The following is a 20,726-nucleotide window of genomic DNA, read 5'->3' as shown; positions in this document are numbered from 1 at the left end:
GGAAAAGATTTTTCAGGTGCTGGATGGAGAGCTTAAGCAGGTACTTTTAAGATAGATTGGGGCTTTAGTAGTTTACTCTGAAACAACATTTTGGGAATTTAGTTGTTAAAAAGTGGGGGAACTATCAGATATACAAGGAAGAATAGAGCCAAACCAACACAGATCCAGTTCTGAGTTTATTATAAGATCAGTGTTAGCAAATTACAAATAGCCCAAATAGCCCCTCTTAGCTGAACTATGGATCTCAGACTTTCCTCAGGCATTCTTGGATAGAAGGGAGTCAACTCTATTTTCCCAGGTGGAATGTGGGACTAGATGTGCTGCTGTGACATCTGGAACAGAGACCTAATCCCCAAGGGCTAGCTTTTTCATTTCTCTCTGACCCTTCAGCCTTCTTTCTCCACTATGACCCAGGAGCTTTCTCACCCTGGAAGATCACTCTGCTCCTATGACTTTTCCTCCAATTGATCACTTCTTCCCAGAACCTCTATTTTAAGGAAAATGTTCAGATCAGCTATGTTCACTTGCCCCCCCCCCCCCATTCCATTTTAGGCTCTGCTCCAGACTTTCCAAACTTCTTTGTCCTTGAGATTTAAAATTTCCTTTTATATCTTATCTCTCCCTATTAGAATGTAAAATCCGTTATGATAGGCTTAGTTCTTCTCAACAATATCATGATCCAAGACAATTCCCAAAGACTTGTGATGGGAAATGCTATCCATGTCCAGAGAAAGAACCAAGGAGCCTGAATGCAGACTGAAACAAACTATTTCACTTCCCCCCCCTTTCTCATATTTTTTTTCTCTTTTGATCTAATTCTTCTTTTTACAACATGACTAATATGAAAATATGTTAAACATGATTGCATATGTGTAACCTCTATCAGATTGCTTGCTGATTTGGGCAAGAGGAGTGAAGAAAATTTATAACTCAAAATCTTACCAAAAATGAATGTAGATGGTAAGATTCCTGAAGGTAGGCAGAGATTGTCTTTCTTTTTCCTTTTATTTCTATTCCCATCACTTAGCACAGTGCTCAGTACAAAGTAACTGCTTGATAAATGCTTGTTAATTCAACTTTATTTGGTAAAATTAGACTAGAGGATCTCTAGGATTCATTCCAGTTATAAAATTCTGTGATTCTCTGTGCATATTGTTTTTCTAGCATAGGATAATAATGATAATAGCAACAGTTAACAATAACTAACATTTACACTTGACAATGATTATCTCATTAGGTCCTCACAAAAACTCCTGGAGAGAGGCGCTACTATTATTTGTACAGAAAATTTCTGGCCTTACCTTGTGAATATTGCAATAAAGTCAACAAATTTTCCTCAAGTTTTTTGAGGGTTAAAAAGTCAGCAGAAATATTCATTAATAACTGGTAGCGCTGGATCTCTAATTGAGGGACTTCACGAATTACAATTGTGGTCAAAAGCTGGTCCTGCAAGCCTTGAAATGTCACTGTGAAGTTGATCATGGTAACATAATTATAAACGTATGGAAGAAAATGGGGGTTGCCTAGTTCTGTTGTTATGTATAACCTGAAATACATAAATGACATTTTATTTGTATGCTGAATATAGAGAGAAGTAATAAAACTAATTTTTTTCTGCAAATATTTTAACTAGAAAAAAATTCAGAATTAGCTTTTAATTTATCTTTCAGATAGAATTATGTCACAATATAAATATTAGGATGAATGAATCTGCTATTTGAGTTGACTATGGGACTCAAAACTGCTCATCTCTTCATTGTATTTGTGTGTGTGCATATTTGAATTTTTATCTATAGGCAGCCATACGTTGTATAAGATGCTGGATATGACCTTAGGATACTTTAAAAATTAGTTTTAAGAGCTATTTTGATTGCCCACAAACTGATGATGTGTGATTGGATGGTATTTCTTTATAATTAGCATCTTCTATATTTTGAACAAAATGAACTTTTGTGCCCATCAACCCCCAGAGTACATCCAACTTGCTGGAACAGAGGTAACAGTAACAATAGGCTGTGGAGAATCATCACTCACTTGGCCTGATGTTAAAAGATATTTACAGGGGGCAGCTAGGTGGCAGCTAAGTGGCATAGTGGATAGAGCACCAGAGTCAAGGGAACCTGAGTTCAAATATGGCCTCAGGCACTTAATAATTGCCTGCCTGTGTGACCTTGAGCAGGTCACTTAATTCCATTGTCTTAAATAAAAATGAAAAAAAAAGATTTACAGCTTTATTATAAAAGGTCACACTGTGGGAATTTCACAATATTTTTATCTGAGATACAAAAGAAAGCTTGTTTCAATTGTGTTCTAAACTTGACAAAGATGCTATAGTGATTTGCCATTTCCTTCTCCAGTTAATTTTATAGTTGAGGAAACTGAGGTAAACAGGGTTAAATGACTTGCCTAGGGTCATAAAGCTATTAAATGTCTGAGGCAGATTTGAACTCATGAACATTAATTTTCCAGCTCTAGGAAATGGGGTTCTAACCAATAAATCACCTGGCTATCCCAGAGAAAAGCTAGTCTGATATTTTTTTCATTATTTGTAAAGACAGCATCATTAGTTTTGACAGACTGTCAAAAATATTACTAAATTAAATACCCTGTTAACAAAACAATTTTTCTTCTAAATTGTATTGTAAAATATACTCATCTATGAGATTATGGATCAGAAGCAGTATGATATGATTGAACTAATAAAGCAATTGGAGTTAAGAGACTTGGGTTTGAATCCTGCCGCAGACACTTAAAAGCTGGGTTATCCTGGGCAAATCACTCAATTCTGTTTGCCAGGTTTTTTTTTTATCTGTAAAATGAATTAGAAAAAGAAATGGGAAACCACTCCAGGCTCAATGGCAACCCATTTAGCTTCTCAGATTTCTTCATCTGTGAAATGGTGATCACAATACTGATAATTCCTCACTCAAAGGGCTATTGTGAGAAAAACACTTTATAAACTTTAAAGAACTATATAAATTATAACTGTTACTGTAGCTAGATGTTGGGAATGACATGACTATGAGGTGAACTTTTTATATATTTAAAACAACTGATTTATTGTAATTGCTTTAAAGATAGATTGCTCTTTTTTTTTAAAAGAAATCTTGTTCTAAAGCACTTTTCTCAGCATTGATTGATGATTGTTGGCAATGAAGATAAAATCATTCAAAATGAAAACTCTTATTTCCCTTGAAGTAGTAACCTTTGTATCAAGTTGAAATATGTGGCCATGAGTTTAATGACAGAACTTTTTTCTAACAATTAAGTGGAATTTAAGTGAAATATGTCATAGTACCTAAAGTTGTTATTGTATTCAATCTCATTTTCATCAATCTTGATAAAAAGTTGTCCTCTTTTCTGATAGACCTCCTTCTTTAAGACAGATTTTAAACTTGGATCTAATGTTTCAGGAAGATCCTGTAAAAACCCCAGCAAAAGTAATTTGCAAAACTGATATTACAAGGAACAAATATGTCAAAAGAACATCATTATTTATTTATTTATTTATTTTCAGGAAAGGCAATTGGAATGAACTGAGACCAAAATGTCTCACTTTATAAGCAGTTCAGAGGAAATTAACAATTTGAATGCAACAAACTGGGCTAAATTCAGCTTTTTCTAACGTGTCAAAGTTACACCTCCTATCTTATTTAATAACCCCCCCCCCCCAGTCTTTCATCAGGGCCCAAAAGATCTCTGTGAGCAGCTTAGGGTAAGGCACTGCCCAAATACCTTTAAGAGAAGACATCCTCCAGTTTTCATAGCATTTTCAATTATTTTAAGATAATTAGGGTCACCAATATTAATCTCCTGCAATCTGCCACCTTCCATCTGATGTAGCCAATTGTGTGCTTGCTTATGTGGATCGATTAGCAGAGGCCATACAAGTCCATTTTTAACCAAGATGGCATTTTCTGCTGAATGCTGACCAAGGGGCAAACCTTGATTATGCCACTGGCGCATCTAGAATGAAAAATTAGTGTTTTAAATACATTATAAATTTTTTCATAATTTTAAATTTCTTCAGATAGAGGTTTAATTTACTTAAAAAATACATAAAAATAAATTTCTAGGAAGTTGTGTGCTAACCAAAATTTTAAAAATCAAATTATTTTAATAGGTACCAGGGAAATTTTCTATTTAAAAGACCTTTGAAATTAATATATCTGAAAATGGATTCCTTTTGTATAGTAAGTACTTCCTTTAGTATTTCAAAGATCTATGGTTTCATTGCTAGATATAGTTGCATTACCATTGTAGATCACAATCCCTTCCATCCTTGAACTGAAAGTTTAATGAATATTCAATTAAAATTCATCATTTGGTGGTCACTACTTTGGTGAGGAGCCTTTCTGGATATAGTTAGTTCCTATTTAGCTGGATTTAGTTGGTCCCTATATGACAGACTTAGAGTCTATCATTATACTCATACATTGATCGATTAACTGATGGATCAGGCATTTATACTTGAAGTCATGGTAGAGGTAGGGTTTGCACTCTACTGGCATACCTTTGGGAAGCCAGGATGACTGGCTTCTCAACATTGCCATAATGAGGCACTTAAGACACATGCTGTCTTGTAGAGGGAACATATGAATTCTATTTCATTTCAGTGAGTACTATCAAGGACATATGAAAAAGTTCATTGATAGATGAAATCTAATCAAATGTGTACACTGAGGCTAGATTTAGGCTATAGTATTCTCCATATCACAGTAAGGACAGATTTAGATGATGGAAAATTGCTAAGTAACAGAGTAAGGAAGGTTCTGGGTCATCAGGGAGATCAGCCACCAGATTTCTATGAAATCAGAATTGATCTTTTGACTCCAGAAAATTAATAGTGATCAGTACCTGCTACAGGCAATTGAGTTTGTGGTTTGTATATCAGTTCTGATTGGGTGATTAATTTGTAGGCTATCAAATAAATTTGGAATTATTCCAAAATAAGAAAACAAATTACATAAAATAATTCCATATTGTTAAGTACAGAAAAGGTATTCAATAAATTTAGATCTGCTGATTAAACTACTGAATATAAGATTTAACTCCATGCTTAAAAGTAAGCATAGGACAACTGAAGGAAATCTAAAAATTTTAGTCAGTGCTCAGACAAAACTGAGAGGATTCACAGAAAGTAGAGAACAGATAGTCTTGGATCTGTAGGATAGGGAGGGTGGTAAAAAGAAAATGGTGCAAATAAGAGACAAAGTCTGGAGAGAAGTTGTGATTGTGACGTGAAATTTCAACCAGAGTCCTCACTTTGACTTCTGACCCCTGCAATATCTAGAAAATATACCAAAAATATATACCAAATATACCAAAATATACCAAAAAGGTTTTATTATGTATTCAACTATAAATATAAATACCTCATGCTTGTTTCCCATGACTTCAATCAAAGAAAAGTTGGAAGATTTGATAATATTATTTTCAATACAAATCTTTCCCCATTGATTTATAATTAATTGGCGGTACTCAGTTGGGAACACTCCACTGTAGACGATACATGCTGCTGAAATTAGCATATCACCCATAATTCCTTCCAACCGTTGCTGTAGTGACTTCACTATTTCTTCCCATCGACACTTAATGCCCAAACAAAAATAAAAAAAAATTAATAGCAATTTGTAACTGAAAATATACTATTGTGCACTTTAAAAAATGAGGTATTTTGAAATTGCATCTATCATTTCCATTTTGCTACCATACTGAAAAAAGTAAAAGGTAAAGTTCTTGTCTTGGTTTCCTTGCTAACTAGAATTTTTAATTTATTCATCTTAAAGAGGGAGGGTTTGTTTAGATAATCTTTTTTTTTTGTAAGGCAATGGGGTTAAGTGGCTTGCCCAAGGCCACATGGCTAGGTAATTATTAAGTGTCTGAGACCGGATTTGAACCCAGGTACTCTTGACTCCAGGGCCAGTGCTTTATCTACTGCACTACCTAGCAGCCCCCTGTTTAGATAATCTTTAAACTCATTTCTATCTCTAAAATTCTATGACTCCTATTCTTCCAAGGAATATCTAGCTTTTTAGGGCAGTGATTTCTGACTTCCTGAGTTGTTACACTATTTTGTGTATTTAAATAATATACTATATAACAAGGAGAACTGGTATATAGTACCCAATGTAGAAATAAGGGGAAAAAAAACTTTATCTTAAATTTTATGTTAAAAAAAGAGAAAAAGGGGGCAGCTAGGTGGCTCAGTGGATAGAGCATCAACCCTAGAGTCAAGAGGAACTGAGTTCAAATTTGATCTCAGAAAATCACCAACTGTGTGACCTTGGACAAGTCACTTACCCCTATTGTCTTGCAAAAACAAAAGTAAAAAAAAGAAAAAACTAGACAGTCTGATTGGGACCATAGATTTTATGGAAAACAGAAATAATTTCAAAGAAATGACATAGGTTTAAAAAGATTGAGATGTATACACAGGAAACTTGCTAGCCATTACAAATTTAAATAAATAGTGAATAAATACATTAAATATACAATTCTTTCTCTCATACATATGTTGAAAGGAAGGGCAGGAAAATGAGAATTGATACAAAAGAGAGGGATGATCTTACAAATAATAGTTTCAGAATGATACCATTAAAGCTCAGAATAAACTGATACTGACATTTTTAGACATTTTGTGGACAATAGGAGCCTTTCAGAAGGAACAAGACTGGGGTGGATAAGAAAATAACAAAGGAAAATGGAGAGAAGACCGAAGTAGTCATTTTGCCTCTGTTTCTTTGTCAAGAAAAAAATATCTTTGGACTTGTATGATTAGAATAAAAAAGCTTAACAGTGACTTAAGAGCCAATATAAACAAGGAGAAAATCAGTGAACACCTAGTGACCATTAATGAGTTCAAATCATCAGATCCAGATGAACTACATCCAGGGGATCACTGTTAGTGATTTTTTTCCCCTTACAAAAACCAGAAATTTTTTACTGTCAGTTAAAAAGTCAACAAGACCAGATCCAGATTCCCATTATGTGATGGCTCCTTGAAAAAAGGATTAAGCTTCTGCATCCCCCCACTTCTCTGCTAGCTAAACTGGGGAAAAGATGGCAAGGGGTCCCAGAGATCATCTTTGAAGGATAAAGAGGACATAAATGATACTTTGGGATTACATAAGAACACTTCTTTTTCAGAAAAGGGAAGAGGTTGGCAAAGTACAGAATTGTAAGCCTGATTTCAATTTCTTGCAAAATTGTGAATATATTATTAAATGGATAGCTAATTAATATTTAGGAAAGAAAGCAGTGATCATTACGAGTCACCATAGAGTCACAGATCACAGGCCATGGTAAACTAAACAAAGGACCAAATACAGAAACTTTTTTAGAAATATCGGATTGGTAGAATAGGAAAATGCTTTCAATGTAGTTTACTTAGATTTCAGTAAAGCATTTGTAAAAGTATCTCATGAGACCCATATGGACAAAATGTAAATATGGTGAATTTAGAATTTATTCAATTCCCAGAATCAGACAGATATTATTAATGGATCAAAGGATGTCTAGTGGGGAAAAGGAGGGAGCAAAAGAGTGAAAGGAAGAGAGAGGGAGAAACACATGAAAAGGAGGAGGAAGGAGGAGCTAGTTCTCAGGGAGCTATCCTTGGTGCTGAGCTGTTTCACTTTTTTTTATCAATGACTAATGAAAGTAATGAGATGATATTCGTATCAAGTTGGCAGAAGACATGAAGCTGGAAAGGATAGCTAGCATTTTGGACAGCAGAATTAGATTTAAAAAGACAACTGTATTTACTGTATTACTATATTAGCTTAATATAGTGAAATTTAATTTGAGATAAATAAGATCCTATATATAAAATAAGAAGAAGAATGGTTAACATATAACTTATTCTGTATCAGGTATTATATTAATAATTTTATAGATATTTTATTATTGATCCTCATGACAATTGTGGGAGCTAGATGCTATTTTTATCGTCATTTTACAGATGAGAAAATTGAGGAAAATAGAGGTTAATTGTCCAGAATCACACAGTTGTTAAGTGTATGTGGCTGGATTTGAACTTTTCAGACCTGGAACCCAATCCATTGCATTACTTAGATATACATACATCCAGACACATTACATACACATATAAATATGTAAGTAAATACATACACACACACACACATATCTATCTATCTATCTGTTGTCATTCAGTCTTTTCAGTCATATCCAGATTTTCATGAACCCATTTGGGGTTTTCTTGGAAAAAATAGTGCAATATTTACTATTTCCTTCTCCTACTCATTTTACAGATAAAGAAACAGAGACAAACAGGGTTAAATGACTTGTCCAGGGTCACACAGCTAGTAAATGTCTGAGGTCAGATTTGAACTCAGGAAGAGTCTTCATAACTATAGACCCTATCCACTCTATCCACTGGATCACCTAGCTGTCCCTTAAATGTCTGCCCATCCATTAATCCATCCATCTATAGACACATATATAGCATTCAGTAAATAAGTGATTAAGAAAGAAATGAGGCAAGGAATGGCCACTTTCACCTAGTCAAAACAACAACAACAACAACAGCAGTAGCGACATAACCAGATATAGATTAGATTTAATGCCTTCTAAGACCCCTTCTAACTCTAACATTCTGTGATTTTGTGAATGCCTGTTCTATCATTTTTTTTGACCTTTTCTGTATTTGGACAAAGTGGACTGAAATGCTTTTCAGGGCCCAGATTTTGCACTTAATTTTATATATATATGAATGACCCTAACCACTAACAGCATGAATTAAATAGTTAGTCTTATTTTAAAATTCTACTGAAAATTTTAAAATTATAGTTTGATCAGAAATATGGAATAAAAATCTTCTATATATGGTTATACTGGAACTGATATTCTGATGATATTCTCCACATCAGTGGAGAATCAGATGAGGTCATTTTTCCTCCTTAAGAGGAAAGTAACTCTTTGAATTATTTTCAGAAAAATTCTATTTAAGTTAAATAGGTCATAATAAAAATAATAAACTTTATGATCATGCTAATTCTCAAAAAAAGAACAGAAATACCTTCTCTTCTTCTAGACATGTTAGTAATATGGAGGCAGTATGTAAACGTTTAGTTGTCAGTAGTTTCCGATCTGCTAAGCAGTTTTTTTCGGTAACACTGTTTTTGTAGGCAAGTTGCAAAGAGTGCAAATGTTCTTCAACCTGAAAGTTAATGTAAATAAAAGATGAAAACATTTAGTCCACTTTGCTTAACAATTTCAACTTTTTAATAATGTCCTAGGGTCATCAACTTAGCAATGAAAGGGACCTGTTTGTTAATTCAGTCTAACCCCATTATTTTATCAATAAGGAGACTGAAGTTCAGAAAGTTTAAGTCATTTATTCAAATTCACACATGGGTAGTATGCAGGCAAAGTTAAGATGTAAAACCTTGTCCACTGATCCATTGATTTAAAATTTAAAACTCTATTTTATAAAGCTGCTTCATAGTCCATTCAATATTAAATAATAGTAGTCCTTACAGAAAATGGGTTCTAAGTCCCAAGTAGAATTCATATTTATAGTGATTAAATTTTCTTGTTGTGTTAGAAGATAATAGATAAACACAGTGATGGGCTTCTACTGGAGACAAGCCCCGTGATTAGCTATCCTATAGTCATGTGGGGACTTATATTTCTACCAGCAGATTGGCTGTGCAGTGGATACCACTTCACTTTCTTATGCTGCTTTTCATTATTCTTGTTAATTAGATTAAATGACTGAAACATAATAAGTTGTATGATGCTGAGTCCATGATAAATATTTATTTATATAAATACCTCCTCTCCTATGCCACATTTCAAATATTAAATGATCTCTTAAACCATTTCAAATTATGATTATATGATATGATATGATGTCACTGTGATTTTTGTTAGGGATATATGATGAGATGATGAACTAAAAAATACTTAATTTTTCTTCCTAATATTTCCTGCATGGTAAAATTGTTGAAAGTTTAGGACAGAATAACAAAATAAACAAATAAGTTTCTTACCAATTCTAATCCCTTTTGTTTTACTATCAGCTTTTCTCGACCAATTTGTAATACTTTCTGAGCCTCAGCTACTTGGCGTTGTTTTGGCTTCAACAACTAGATAAAAAAAAAGTCACAATATTTTGACATGAGCAAGTAATAATTACTAAGAATTATTTTCGTGCCAAAAATTCCACTCATATTTTATATGTATGTACATATATATACATTGTACACACACACACATATACACACACATATATATACATACAGCTAGCAACTTATTTTATATAAGTATATATTTTATAGTATCTGCATACTATAAAATATATGTATGTATATATATATATATATATATATATATATATATAAAATAGGAGCTCCTAGCTCTTAGAATCAAACTGCTTAAATAATAATAACAGCAGATTTGATTGATACATTTTCCATTTGTACCATGTCTACATAAATTCAATTTACTAATAAACAAGTACATTACTTATATACTTATGTTGTTGCCATTTGGTTCAATATGTTTTTGTTGTGGTTGTTTTTTAGTTGTTTCTGTTGTGTACAACTCTTACTGACTCCATTTGGGATTTTCTTGGCAAAGTCACTGGAGTGGTTAGCCATTTCCTTTGCCAGCTCATTTTACAGAAGAGGAAACTGAGGCAAACAGAGTTAAGTAATTTGCCTGGAGTCACATTTTTAGTAAGTATCTGAGGCCAGATTTGAACTCAGGAAGATGAATATTCCTGATTTTAGGCCCCACAGTGTGCCAGCAAGTTATCCCCAATATGTCTTACTTAGAATAGGGGAGAGATACCTTGTGAATAAAATGACCATATTATGAAGGGGGGAAAATTTGATAAGGGAGTTCAAAATAGTTTGGGCAAATGCTACTTTTTGGGGAATTAACAAGTGATGTTAATTATGAATTTCCACTATATTTGATTCAATGAGAATTTGATTCTTTGTAATTTTTTTTTTTTAGGTTTTGTTTTTTTTGTAAGGGAAATGGGGTTAAGTGGCTTGCCCAAGGCCACACAGCCAGGTAATTATTAAGTGTCTGAGACTGGATTTGAACTCAGGTACTCCTGACTCCAAGGCCGGTGCTTTATCCACTACGACACCTAGCCACCCCTGAGAATTTGATTCTTTTCTAAATTCTTTGTAGGGAAATACAGGAAATCTATTAACATTAGATTTGCCTTTAGTTTACAACTGGATAGACAGAAATCACAGGTTCCTTTAACCTCAGGGGCACAAAGATTGATTATTACAAAGATTGATAAATTATTTTGGTACATATTGTATCCTTAATTCTATAACTGATCTTTTTGAGGTATATGCCTAGCAGTGGAATTGTGGGTAAAAGGTCATGAACATTTAAGTCATCTTTTTGGGGGCTATATTTCCAAAATGAAATTCACAATCATTAGATTACAGTTAAAAATCAATTATGAATCAGAATGCCTTTCTTCCTGAAGTCCCTCCAGTTATTACTTTTCCATCTTTACTAATTTGCATGGAGGTAAAACTATTTTTATTTATTCATACATTTGCATATTCATAAATTAAACACTTTTCTACCTACCTTCTATCCTCCTTCTCCCCCCCCCCCCCACTCCCAACCCTACCCCTTTTCCCTATCCTTGGAGGTTAGCAGTCTGGTAAAAGTTGTACATGTACAGTTGAGTAAAACATTAGTCAGCTTGTTGGGTTTTTTTTGTTTTTTTGTTTTTGTTTTTGTAAGGCAGTGGGGTTAAGTGATTTGCTCAAGGTTCTACAGCTAAGTAAGCAATAAGTGTCTGAGGCTGGATTTTAACTCAGGTCCTTCTGATTCCAGGACCTGTGCTCTATCCACTGGGCAACTTAACTGTCCCTTTTTGTTTTTTTGTTTTTGTTTTTCTTGTCATTAGTCAGTTTGTGTAAGAGGAATTAGGACTAAGGGGCAAGAAAGAAAACCATGAGATAATTGGAAGGAAAAAATAGTTGAGTAGTTTTTAAAAAAGAGAACATAATATGCATTCAGATTCTGTGGTTTGTTTTTTCCTCCTTTGGATGCAGATGGCATTGTTTATAACTGGTCTCCCAGAGTTGTCCTTGTGTATCTTTTTTTTAAAAGCCTCAGTGCAATCAAATACAACTTATTCAAATTAATATCCATTCTCAGATTCCATTCTGCTTAGATATTGCTTTTACTCTTCATAAAGAGCATAATCAAATAGCATTTCCCAACCATCCCAAATAATAGCAACTATTCTTCCTGTTTTGAACCTATAGAAATATAAACATTCCACTTACTTTGTCACTGTTTAAATTTTAGTAAGAAACGAACAATAGACACTGAACTATTCTTTTTTTTTCATTATTGAAGAAGACCATGCTATCAGAGAGATGATGCCATAACAAAGCACATGATTTTGATTTGAATGAGGGGGTGCTGGGCTAAGTCACCAGCCTTGGTGACCTTATCACCTCTCACGGGCTTAATCATTTCTGTATGCCACTAATATCCAGAACCTTATAAGCTCACCTGGTTTGTCTCTTAAGCTGATTCATATCACCAGCTGCCTATTGGATATTTCAGACCAGATGTCCCATAGGCATCTCATGCTCAACATGTCTTAAGATTGAATTATCTTTCACCAAACTCAACCCTTTTCTCAACTCCCTGATATGTCTTGAGGAAATCACTATGCTTCCAATAACCCAATTATGCTCTCAGATTTATTCTCATCCTCTCACTTTCCCTCACTTTTCATATCCAATTAGTTATCAAATTATGTCAAGTGAAGATCCACATCTCTCAATCTGTTTCCTTTCTATTCACACAGCAACTTTCCTGGTTTAGGTAATTAGGACCTCTGGTTTAGATTGCTATAATAGTCTCCCAGTTAGTTATTCTCCCTGCCTCAAATCTCTCGCTCTCCAAAACAGCTGCCATTACTGAGCCTCTTAACAGATCTGACTGTGTCACTGTGTTGCTCAACAAAGTCCCTATTGAATCAGAATTAAATAAAAACAGACAAACATAACTTCTATTGGTCACAGAGAGTCTGTTACAACCTGTCTTCAAACTATCTTTCCCGCCATATCATACATTATTCCCTTTTATACATCCCATGGTCTAATCAATCAATCAACATTTATTAAATGCCTATAAAAATATTCAAAAGAGTTCTGTCTCTCAAGGAGCTTGCAATTTAATGCAAATATGCAATATGCAAATAAATATCTACAAAACAGGATGATTACATATAAATGAATAGGAAATTGTTAATAGAAGGAAGGCATTGGAATTAAGTGGTGGGGAAGGCTTCCTACAGAAATTGTGATTTTAGATTAAGTCAGATAGGTAGTAGTCAGAGAGGAAGAGGGAGAGTATACCAGGCATCTGGGATAAGCAGAGAGAACATCTTGGAATGTATTTGAGAGATGGAGTGCCTTGTTCCTAGAAGAGGGGAGGAGGTCAGTGTCACTGGATCAAAAAGGATGTGTCAGAGAGTAAAGTGTAAGAAGAATGGGAAGATAGGAGAGGTCTGGGCTATGAAGGACTCTGAATAACAAACAAAGCATTTTGTATTTTATCCAGAAGGCAACAGGGAACTAGTGGAGTTTATTGAGTGAGGAAACAGGTATGATATAACTAGATATGCGTTTTTATGAAAATCACTTTAGTGGCTTAAAAGGAGGCCATATTAGAGTGGGGAGAGACTTGAGGCTGGTCTTGCTGTTCCTTTCATATTACATTTCTTCTTTTTTCTTTATGTCTTTTAATGGGCAGTTTGCTTTTCCTGAAATATTTCTTTCAAAGCCCCCTTTGTGACATAAAATCTTTCCTTATCCCCTTCCCACCCTCCAAGACTCTAATTTCTCCTCATTCCATATTAAATTTATGCTGCATACATTTTGTACATACTTAACCATGTATGTGTTACCTTCGTTTATAGAATGTAGGATGCTCGATAGCAAATTTTTATTTTTTGCCTTTTTTAGCACCTCTCATAACATCTGGCACATAGTAGGTACTTAAAAAATTCTGGTTGATTGGATGAGTACAGGTTCATAATGATAGAAGTGACTCAAAAACAAAGGAAATATGAAAGTAAACTGAAACCTTAAAATATTCTCATCCCCAAACAAACATGATTGACCAAGACCTGGTAATTGCTTCTTAATTGCTTCTCTCATGCTTTTACAAAATAGATGCTTAATGAAAGCTTTTGATGATGATACAACTACATGTTGCTTTATTCCACACATCCCTTTGATATTGAATCATGTCAATTCCTTCATCAATGGCTTAATAAGTTTATTCTTTACCAATGGAACTGTAATAGAATCATGAAATCTAGTCTTAAGTAAATGTTAAATAGGAACATGAATATCATTGAAACGAGTATGGGGAGAAGATGGGAAATTCCTAAGTAGAACAAGAATCAAAATTTAGGATATAGGATTCTTGTTTTGCCATTTAAGAAAAATCTTATCTTTTGTCAAAAGAAATGCAAGTGATTATTCTAAACATATTTTTCAGCATTAAATTCCTATGCAATTGTCCTATATAGCTAATTAATGCATTTAAAATATTTTATTTATTTATTTTTCCAATTACATGCAATGATAGTTTTTAATAATCATTTTTTGCAAGGTTTTGAGATTCACATTTTTCTCCCATCCTTCCTTCCCTTCCCCCTCCCCAAATAGAAAGCAATCTTAATTAACTGACTTTTAGAACAGCTAAGGTTTTTTTTGTTTAAAACAATTTTTAAAAATTATCAAGCATTTATTATTTTTCCTCCTTCCATATCTCCCCTTCTCCTGGAAAGAAAAAAAGGAAAGTGAAAGAAGCAGTGGTTATTGTCTTTGGAGTACACCACCCAAACCCTTGGAAAGGAAGAGGAAATAGATGAGCAATTTTGGGAAAAAAAGAACAAAAATAAAGGTATGATACAGTATTGATAGAGGACTTCAATTATATAGACATCTGCTAGAGCTCTTTGCCAAAAGCAGATAAGCTAATAACTTTTTGATTTGCTTTGATGATAATTCCATCCTTCAAAAGGTATAGAAACCAAACAAGAATAAATTCTAGTCTATATCTGATCATGATTATTAAGAAGAAATCAATTGCTGGATTAGAATTGATGGGAACCCTGGGAAGAAGTAAATACTACCTCCTAAAATTTGTGATAGAGAAAGAGAGGAAAGCCAGATATAGTCTGACATGTACCCCAGATGTCAGGAAAATAAATTTTAAAGAATTCAGAAGAAGGATAGACAAGATTCTATGAACCAAAATTCCATAGTAGAAGTCAACCTAATGTGGATGGGAGATGTTCAAGAATAGAATTCTTAAATTATAGAGGAAAAAATGGAAAGAGAATAAACAACATGGTAATAGAGGATAAGACAATTACTGAAAAGAAAAAAAAAACACTTTAAAAAACAGAATTGACCTAATGGTACAAGGGCACAAAAATTCCCTGAAGAAAAGAAGTTCTTAAAAAGCAGGACTGGGTGAGCAGAAAAAGAGGTACAAAAGCTCACTGAAGAAAATAATTACTTTAAAATTATAATTAGGCAAAGGAAAACTAATGGCTCCATGAAATAACAAGAATCTATAAAACAAAGTAAAAAGGATAAAAAATGGAAAATGTGAAATATCTCATCAAAAAACAAGTGACCCAGAAAAAATAGGTCAAAGGGAGATAATTTAAGAATTATTGGGCTGGGGGGAAGCTAGGTGGCACAGTGGATAGAGCAACAGCCCTGGAGTCAAGAGGACTTGAGTTCAAATCTGGATTCAGACACTAAATAATTACCTAGCTGTGCAAACTTGGGCAAGTTACTTAATCCCATTTTCTTACAAAAACAACAACAACAAAAGAATTATTGGGCTCCTTGAAAACTATGATCAAAAAAAGAGCTCAGCTATCATATTTAAGGAAGTAATCAAGAAAAAATTCACAATATCTTAGTTCCACAGTATAAAATAAAAAGAATCCTCTAATCATCTTATGAAAGGGATCCCCGAAATCAAACCTCGCAGAATAGAGTATTATAGCCAAATTCCAGGAATCCCAGAGAAAATATTACAGGGAAAAAAATTCAAATATCATGGAGATTTAGTCAAGACCACAAAAGATTTAGCAGCTTTTATGTTAAAAGATTGGAGGGCTTGGAATATGGTATTCAGGAAGGCAAAGAAGCCAAGATTACAACTAAGAATAATTACTCAGCAAAACTGACTATAATCCTTTTTTCAGGGGAAAAATAAATATTTAATGAAACAGAGGACTTCCAAATATTCCTGATGATAAAACCAGAGATGAATAGAAAATCTGACATTCAAACTGAAGACTCAGGAGAAGATTAATAAGAAAGTTAACATGAACATGAACATGAATACAACATGAAGCAAATCATGAAAGACTAATCATAAAGGACTCAAAAAAGTTAAACTGTTTATATTCTAGATGGAAAATGATACATGTAACTCCTAAGAATTCTTTCACTCTTGGGGCAGTATAGAAACAGGATACAAAGACAGGGGTGTGTGTGTGAATTGATTATGTTAGAATGATCTCTCCAAAAAAATATAGGCTGTGATCCACTGGGAGAAGGAAGAAAGGAGAGTTAGAATGAGGAAAATTTCTTCACATGAAAGAGGTATGTTCATAGGAATTGGTTTAAAAGAGAAGAATATATGTGTATGTGTGTATGTATATATATGTGTGTGTGTATATATACATGCAGTGTAAAGAAATCTACATTGAAAAATAGAAGGGGCAGGGGTAAGAGATATAGGATTGGAGGATGTGATTAAAATGGAGAACAGATTAAGGGGAAATAGTGGTCAGAAGCAAAATAGACTTTTGAGGAGGAATGGAATAAAAAGAGAGAAATAATAAAACATAGAATGGAGGAAAATACATAGCTAGCAATCATAACTGTGAATGCGAATGATATGAACTAAACTATAAAATGGAAGCAGGTATCAGAATGGATTAGAAACTAGAATTCAAGAATATGTTGTTTATAAGGGACACACTGGAAACAGGAAAACATATACAGAGTTAAAATAAAGGGACAGGAGCTGAATTTATCATGCTTCAACTGAAAAATCCTAATTTCAGACAAAGCAAAAGCAAAAATGTTTGTTGTTGTTGTGTCCAACTCTTTGTGACATTTGGGTTTTTTTTTGGGGGGGCAAAGATATTGGAATGGTTTGCCATTTCCTTTGCCAGCTCATTTTACAGATGAGGAAACCAAGGCAAACAGGATTAAGTGATATGCCCAGAATCACACAGTTAAAGTCTGAAACTAGATTTGAACTCAAGAAGATGAGTTTCCTGTCGCCAGTCCCAGCACCCTATCAGCTGTACCACTTTACTGCCCATAAAAGCAAAATTTGACCTAATTAAAAGACATAATCAGGGAAACTGCATATTGCTCAGAGATACCATAGATGGTGAAATAATATAAAAATTTTTATAAAAGATTTTTCAATAAAGACCTCATTTCTGAAATCTATAGGGAACTGAGTCAAATTTATAAAAATAACAGCTAAATAGACAAAGGATATAAACAGGTACTTTTCAGAAGAAGAAATCAAAGCTATTTGTAGTCATATAAAAAATGGTCTAAATCACTGTTGATTAGAGAAAGGCAAATTAAAAAACTCTGAAGTACAATCTCAAATCTTTCAGAAATGGAAAATTCTGGAGTGAATGAGGGAAACAGATACATTAATGAATTGTAAGTGTTATGAACTAGTTCAGTGATTCTGGAAAATAATCTGGAACTATGCCCAAAGGCATATAAAACTGCATATAGATCCAAGCTCCAAAGAGATGAAAGCACCAAACCTAAATGTAAAATATATATTTATAGCAGTTCTTTTTTTTGTGGTGGCAAAGAATTGGAAATGAGGGAATGCTCAGCAATTGAGAAATGGTTGAATAAGCTGTGGCACATGATTATGAGTACTATTGTGATATAAGAAATGACCAGTGGGGTGGTTTCTGAAAAACAATGCAAGACCTATGTGAATTGAAGCAAAGTGAAATGAGAAGGACTAGAACATCATTGTGCAGAGTCATAACATAATGCTGTAGTTTACCTAGATCTTGTTGAGCACAACAGTTTAAGAAGGACAGTGATAACCTAGAGAGCATACAGAAAATAGCACCTAAGTGAAGAGGTTTGAGTTCATGTCAATTGAAGTCTATTGAAAAAAATGGAGATGTTTAGCATGGAGAAGAGCAAACTTGGCTAGACCTAATATTTATACAGGTTCAGAGATGATCTCTGAGGTTCCTCCCAAATCTCAAAATTCTATGATTTTGTGTATCCAGAGGACTAAGAGTGCACCATAGCTTCCATTTTTTTTAGAATGGTGATAGACTATAGATACAGAATGTGACATATATTGTCAGACAGGATCAATATCTTGGTTTGTTTTAAGTAAATTTCCCTTTTTTTGCAAAAAGGGAGGACTCTATAGGAGGGGAAGGAGATTGGGAAATGACAGTATGGTGAAAAGCATCAATAAAATATTTTCAAAAAGAGTTATAGGTTGACTGACTAAAGAAAATTTTAGCAAAAGTAATAGTCAAATTAAAACATCCCACCTCTCAGACTGACCAATATGACTACAAAGGAAAATGATCAATGTTGGAGGGGATGTAGGAAAACTGGAACACTAATGCATTGTTGGTGGAGTTGTGTACTGATCCAAACGTCCTGGAAAACAATTTGGAATTATGCCCAAAGGGTAATAAAACTACACATACTGTTTGACCCAGCAATATCACTACAATATCAATACAGACCTACAGAACTAAATGACACAGAGATCACAGAAAAGGGTAAAAACTTACATATACAAAAATATTTATAGCAGCTCTTTTCCTAGTAGCAATTGGGGAATGGCTGAATAAATTGTGGTATATGAATGTAATGGAACACTATGATATAAGACTTTAGAAAATGCATGGAAAGATTTGCACAAACTGATGCTAGTGAAATGAGCAGAACCAGAAGAACATTATACACACTAATAGCAAGATGGAGTGATAATCAACTATGATGAACTTTATTTCTGCAGTGCAATAATCCAAAACAATACTAAAAGACTTGTGATAAAGAATACCATCCACATCCAGAGAAAGAACTGTGGAGTTTAAATGCAAACCAAAGTTTACTATCTTCAGTTTTTTTTTAAAGTTATCTTATGAATTATGTCTTTTTTATCTCTAATTTTTTATTTCATTTGGATATGATTCTTCTTTCACTACATGATTAATATAGATCTATATTTAGCATGGTTATATATGCAGAGCCTTTATTACATTGTTTTCTGTCAGGGGAGAGGGGAGGGAAGAAAGGGAGGGAGAAAAATGTAAAAGAATGATTGTTGAAAGTTACCGTTACAAGTGCTTAGAAAATAAGAAAACAAAAATTTGAAAAAAAGGAATAGAACATATTTTTGATGGTCTATTTGAAGATATTTGGAATTATGTACTCAGAAATGTTACTATGACTATAAAATATAATGAAAGGATTATAACTTTTTGCTGTTGATTTTATAAAGTACAAATTTTAATTTTGTCTGAAATGTATATATTGTATAACTATTTATCAAGAAATAAGAGATCTACAGCATAAATATTTCCTCATTATTCATGAGATATACTGGGGAAGGTCCTAAGTATACTGGGTAGGTCCTCTCTGGAGGAATAAAGGAAGGACCTGGAGGAGTCATACTGTTGAGGTCATGGCTCTCTTGAAGTATCCTAGTTTAATAGGACCATGGTTCTCATTATTTGTCCTGTTGTATAGGGATTAGTGTTTTCTAAAAGGTCACAAAGCTGTCCTTGGGACATAATTGACTTCAGGTGACCTAGGGGCATAAGAAGTCCCACCTATGTGGAGTTAGGGCCCCACTACCATAGTAGATGTCTGAAGACCATGTGAAGCACCCTATCCTACTCTGCAGACTAGATAAGCTTCCACATGGAGACGAGGTGGGTCATATGCAAAAAATCTAAGGGCTTCTTTAATCCTTGTTGCATTTCTTTGTAACCAATCAAAATTGAAACTCAACTGACAGAGTCGTAATGTTAGGTCCACTATGACATCAATATTCCCAAAATACATTTACACTGGAGAAATAATTGCAATACATTTTATCCTTTAGGGATGAAAAGGCATACCTGTAGTATATCATGGTAGTTATTTAAAGCTATCACCCACTGGCAGATGGAACAACAGGCAATAGACACTTGAGCAATCTTTGCTGGGTTGAAATCAGGTAAACTTAAATATCTTTTCAATCTTGCAAATGCCTAGAGGGAATAAAGATTTTTTATGAGAAAAGGAACCCTTGCAGGCCTCTCCTGGACCTACCAAGCCCCTGTATTTAAGGATAACTGCTATACCCTGGTCGTTTTGGGAGACAGGATTGATTTGAGGGGTAAGACTCCTTCCTAGGCATTCTCCCCTTCCTCCTTTCCAGGACACCCAGAATGTTTCTTTCTGAAACCCTAGCTAGGTGTGGAATTGGCTAGAAACAGAGAAGAGAACTAGGAAGCCTCTTTCTCTGTTTAAACCAGAACTAAATGACAGTGGGTCGGACATTCCTTCCCCTACATGCAGGTCCTAATTATAGCTAGTGGTTATACTGTGGATACTCTGTGGATCCTCACCTCTCATAAAACTCTT

General features: G+C 34.0%; 1 protein-coding gene across 1 annotated transcript in view; it reads right to left on the bottom strand.

Annotated features, from left to right (window-relative positions):
* The window catches only part of DNAH14 (dynein axonemal heavy chain 14), a 577,586-nt gene that overhangs the window by 96,027 nt on the left and 460,833 nt on the right, over positions 1-20,726 (bottom strand). Inside the window, 7 exon segments of the mRNA XM_074220908.1 lie at positions 1,302-1,546; positions 3,299-3,420; positions 3,736-3,966; positions 5,376-5,591; positions 9,041-9,181; positions 10,017-10,112; positions 20,219-20,350. Coding sequence (XP_074077009.1) covers positions 1,302-1,546; positions 3,299-3,420; positions 3,736-3,966; positions 5,376-5,591; positions 9,041-9,181; positions 10,017-10,112; positions 20,219-20,350 — 1,183 coding nt within the window.

This window comes from Macrotis lagotis, chromosome 2 (assembly GCF_037893015.1).
Source record: "Macrotis lagotis isolate mMagLag1 chromosome 2, bilby.v1.9.chrom.fasta, whole genome shotgun sequence".
Classification (NCBI taxonomy): Eukaryota; Metazoa; Chordata; class Mammalia; order Peramelemorphia; family Peramelidae; genus Macrotis; species Macrotis lagotis.
The sequence above is the reverse complement of the archived record's forward strand: the minus strand, read 5'-3'. Positions and strand labels throughout refer to the sequence as shown.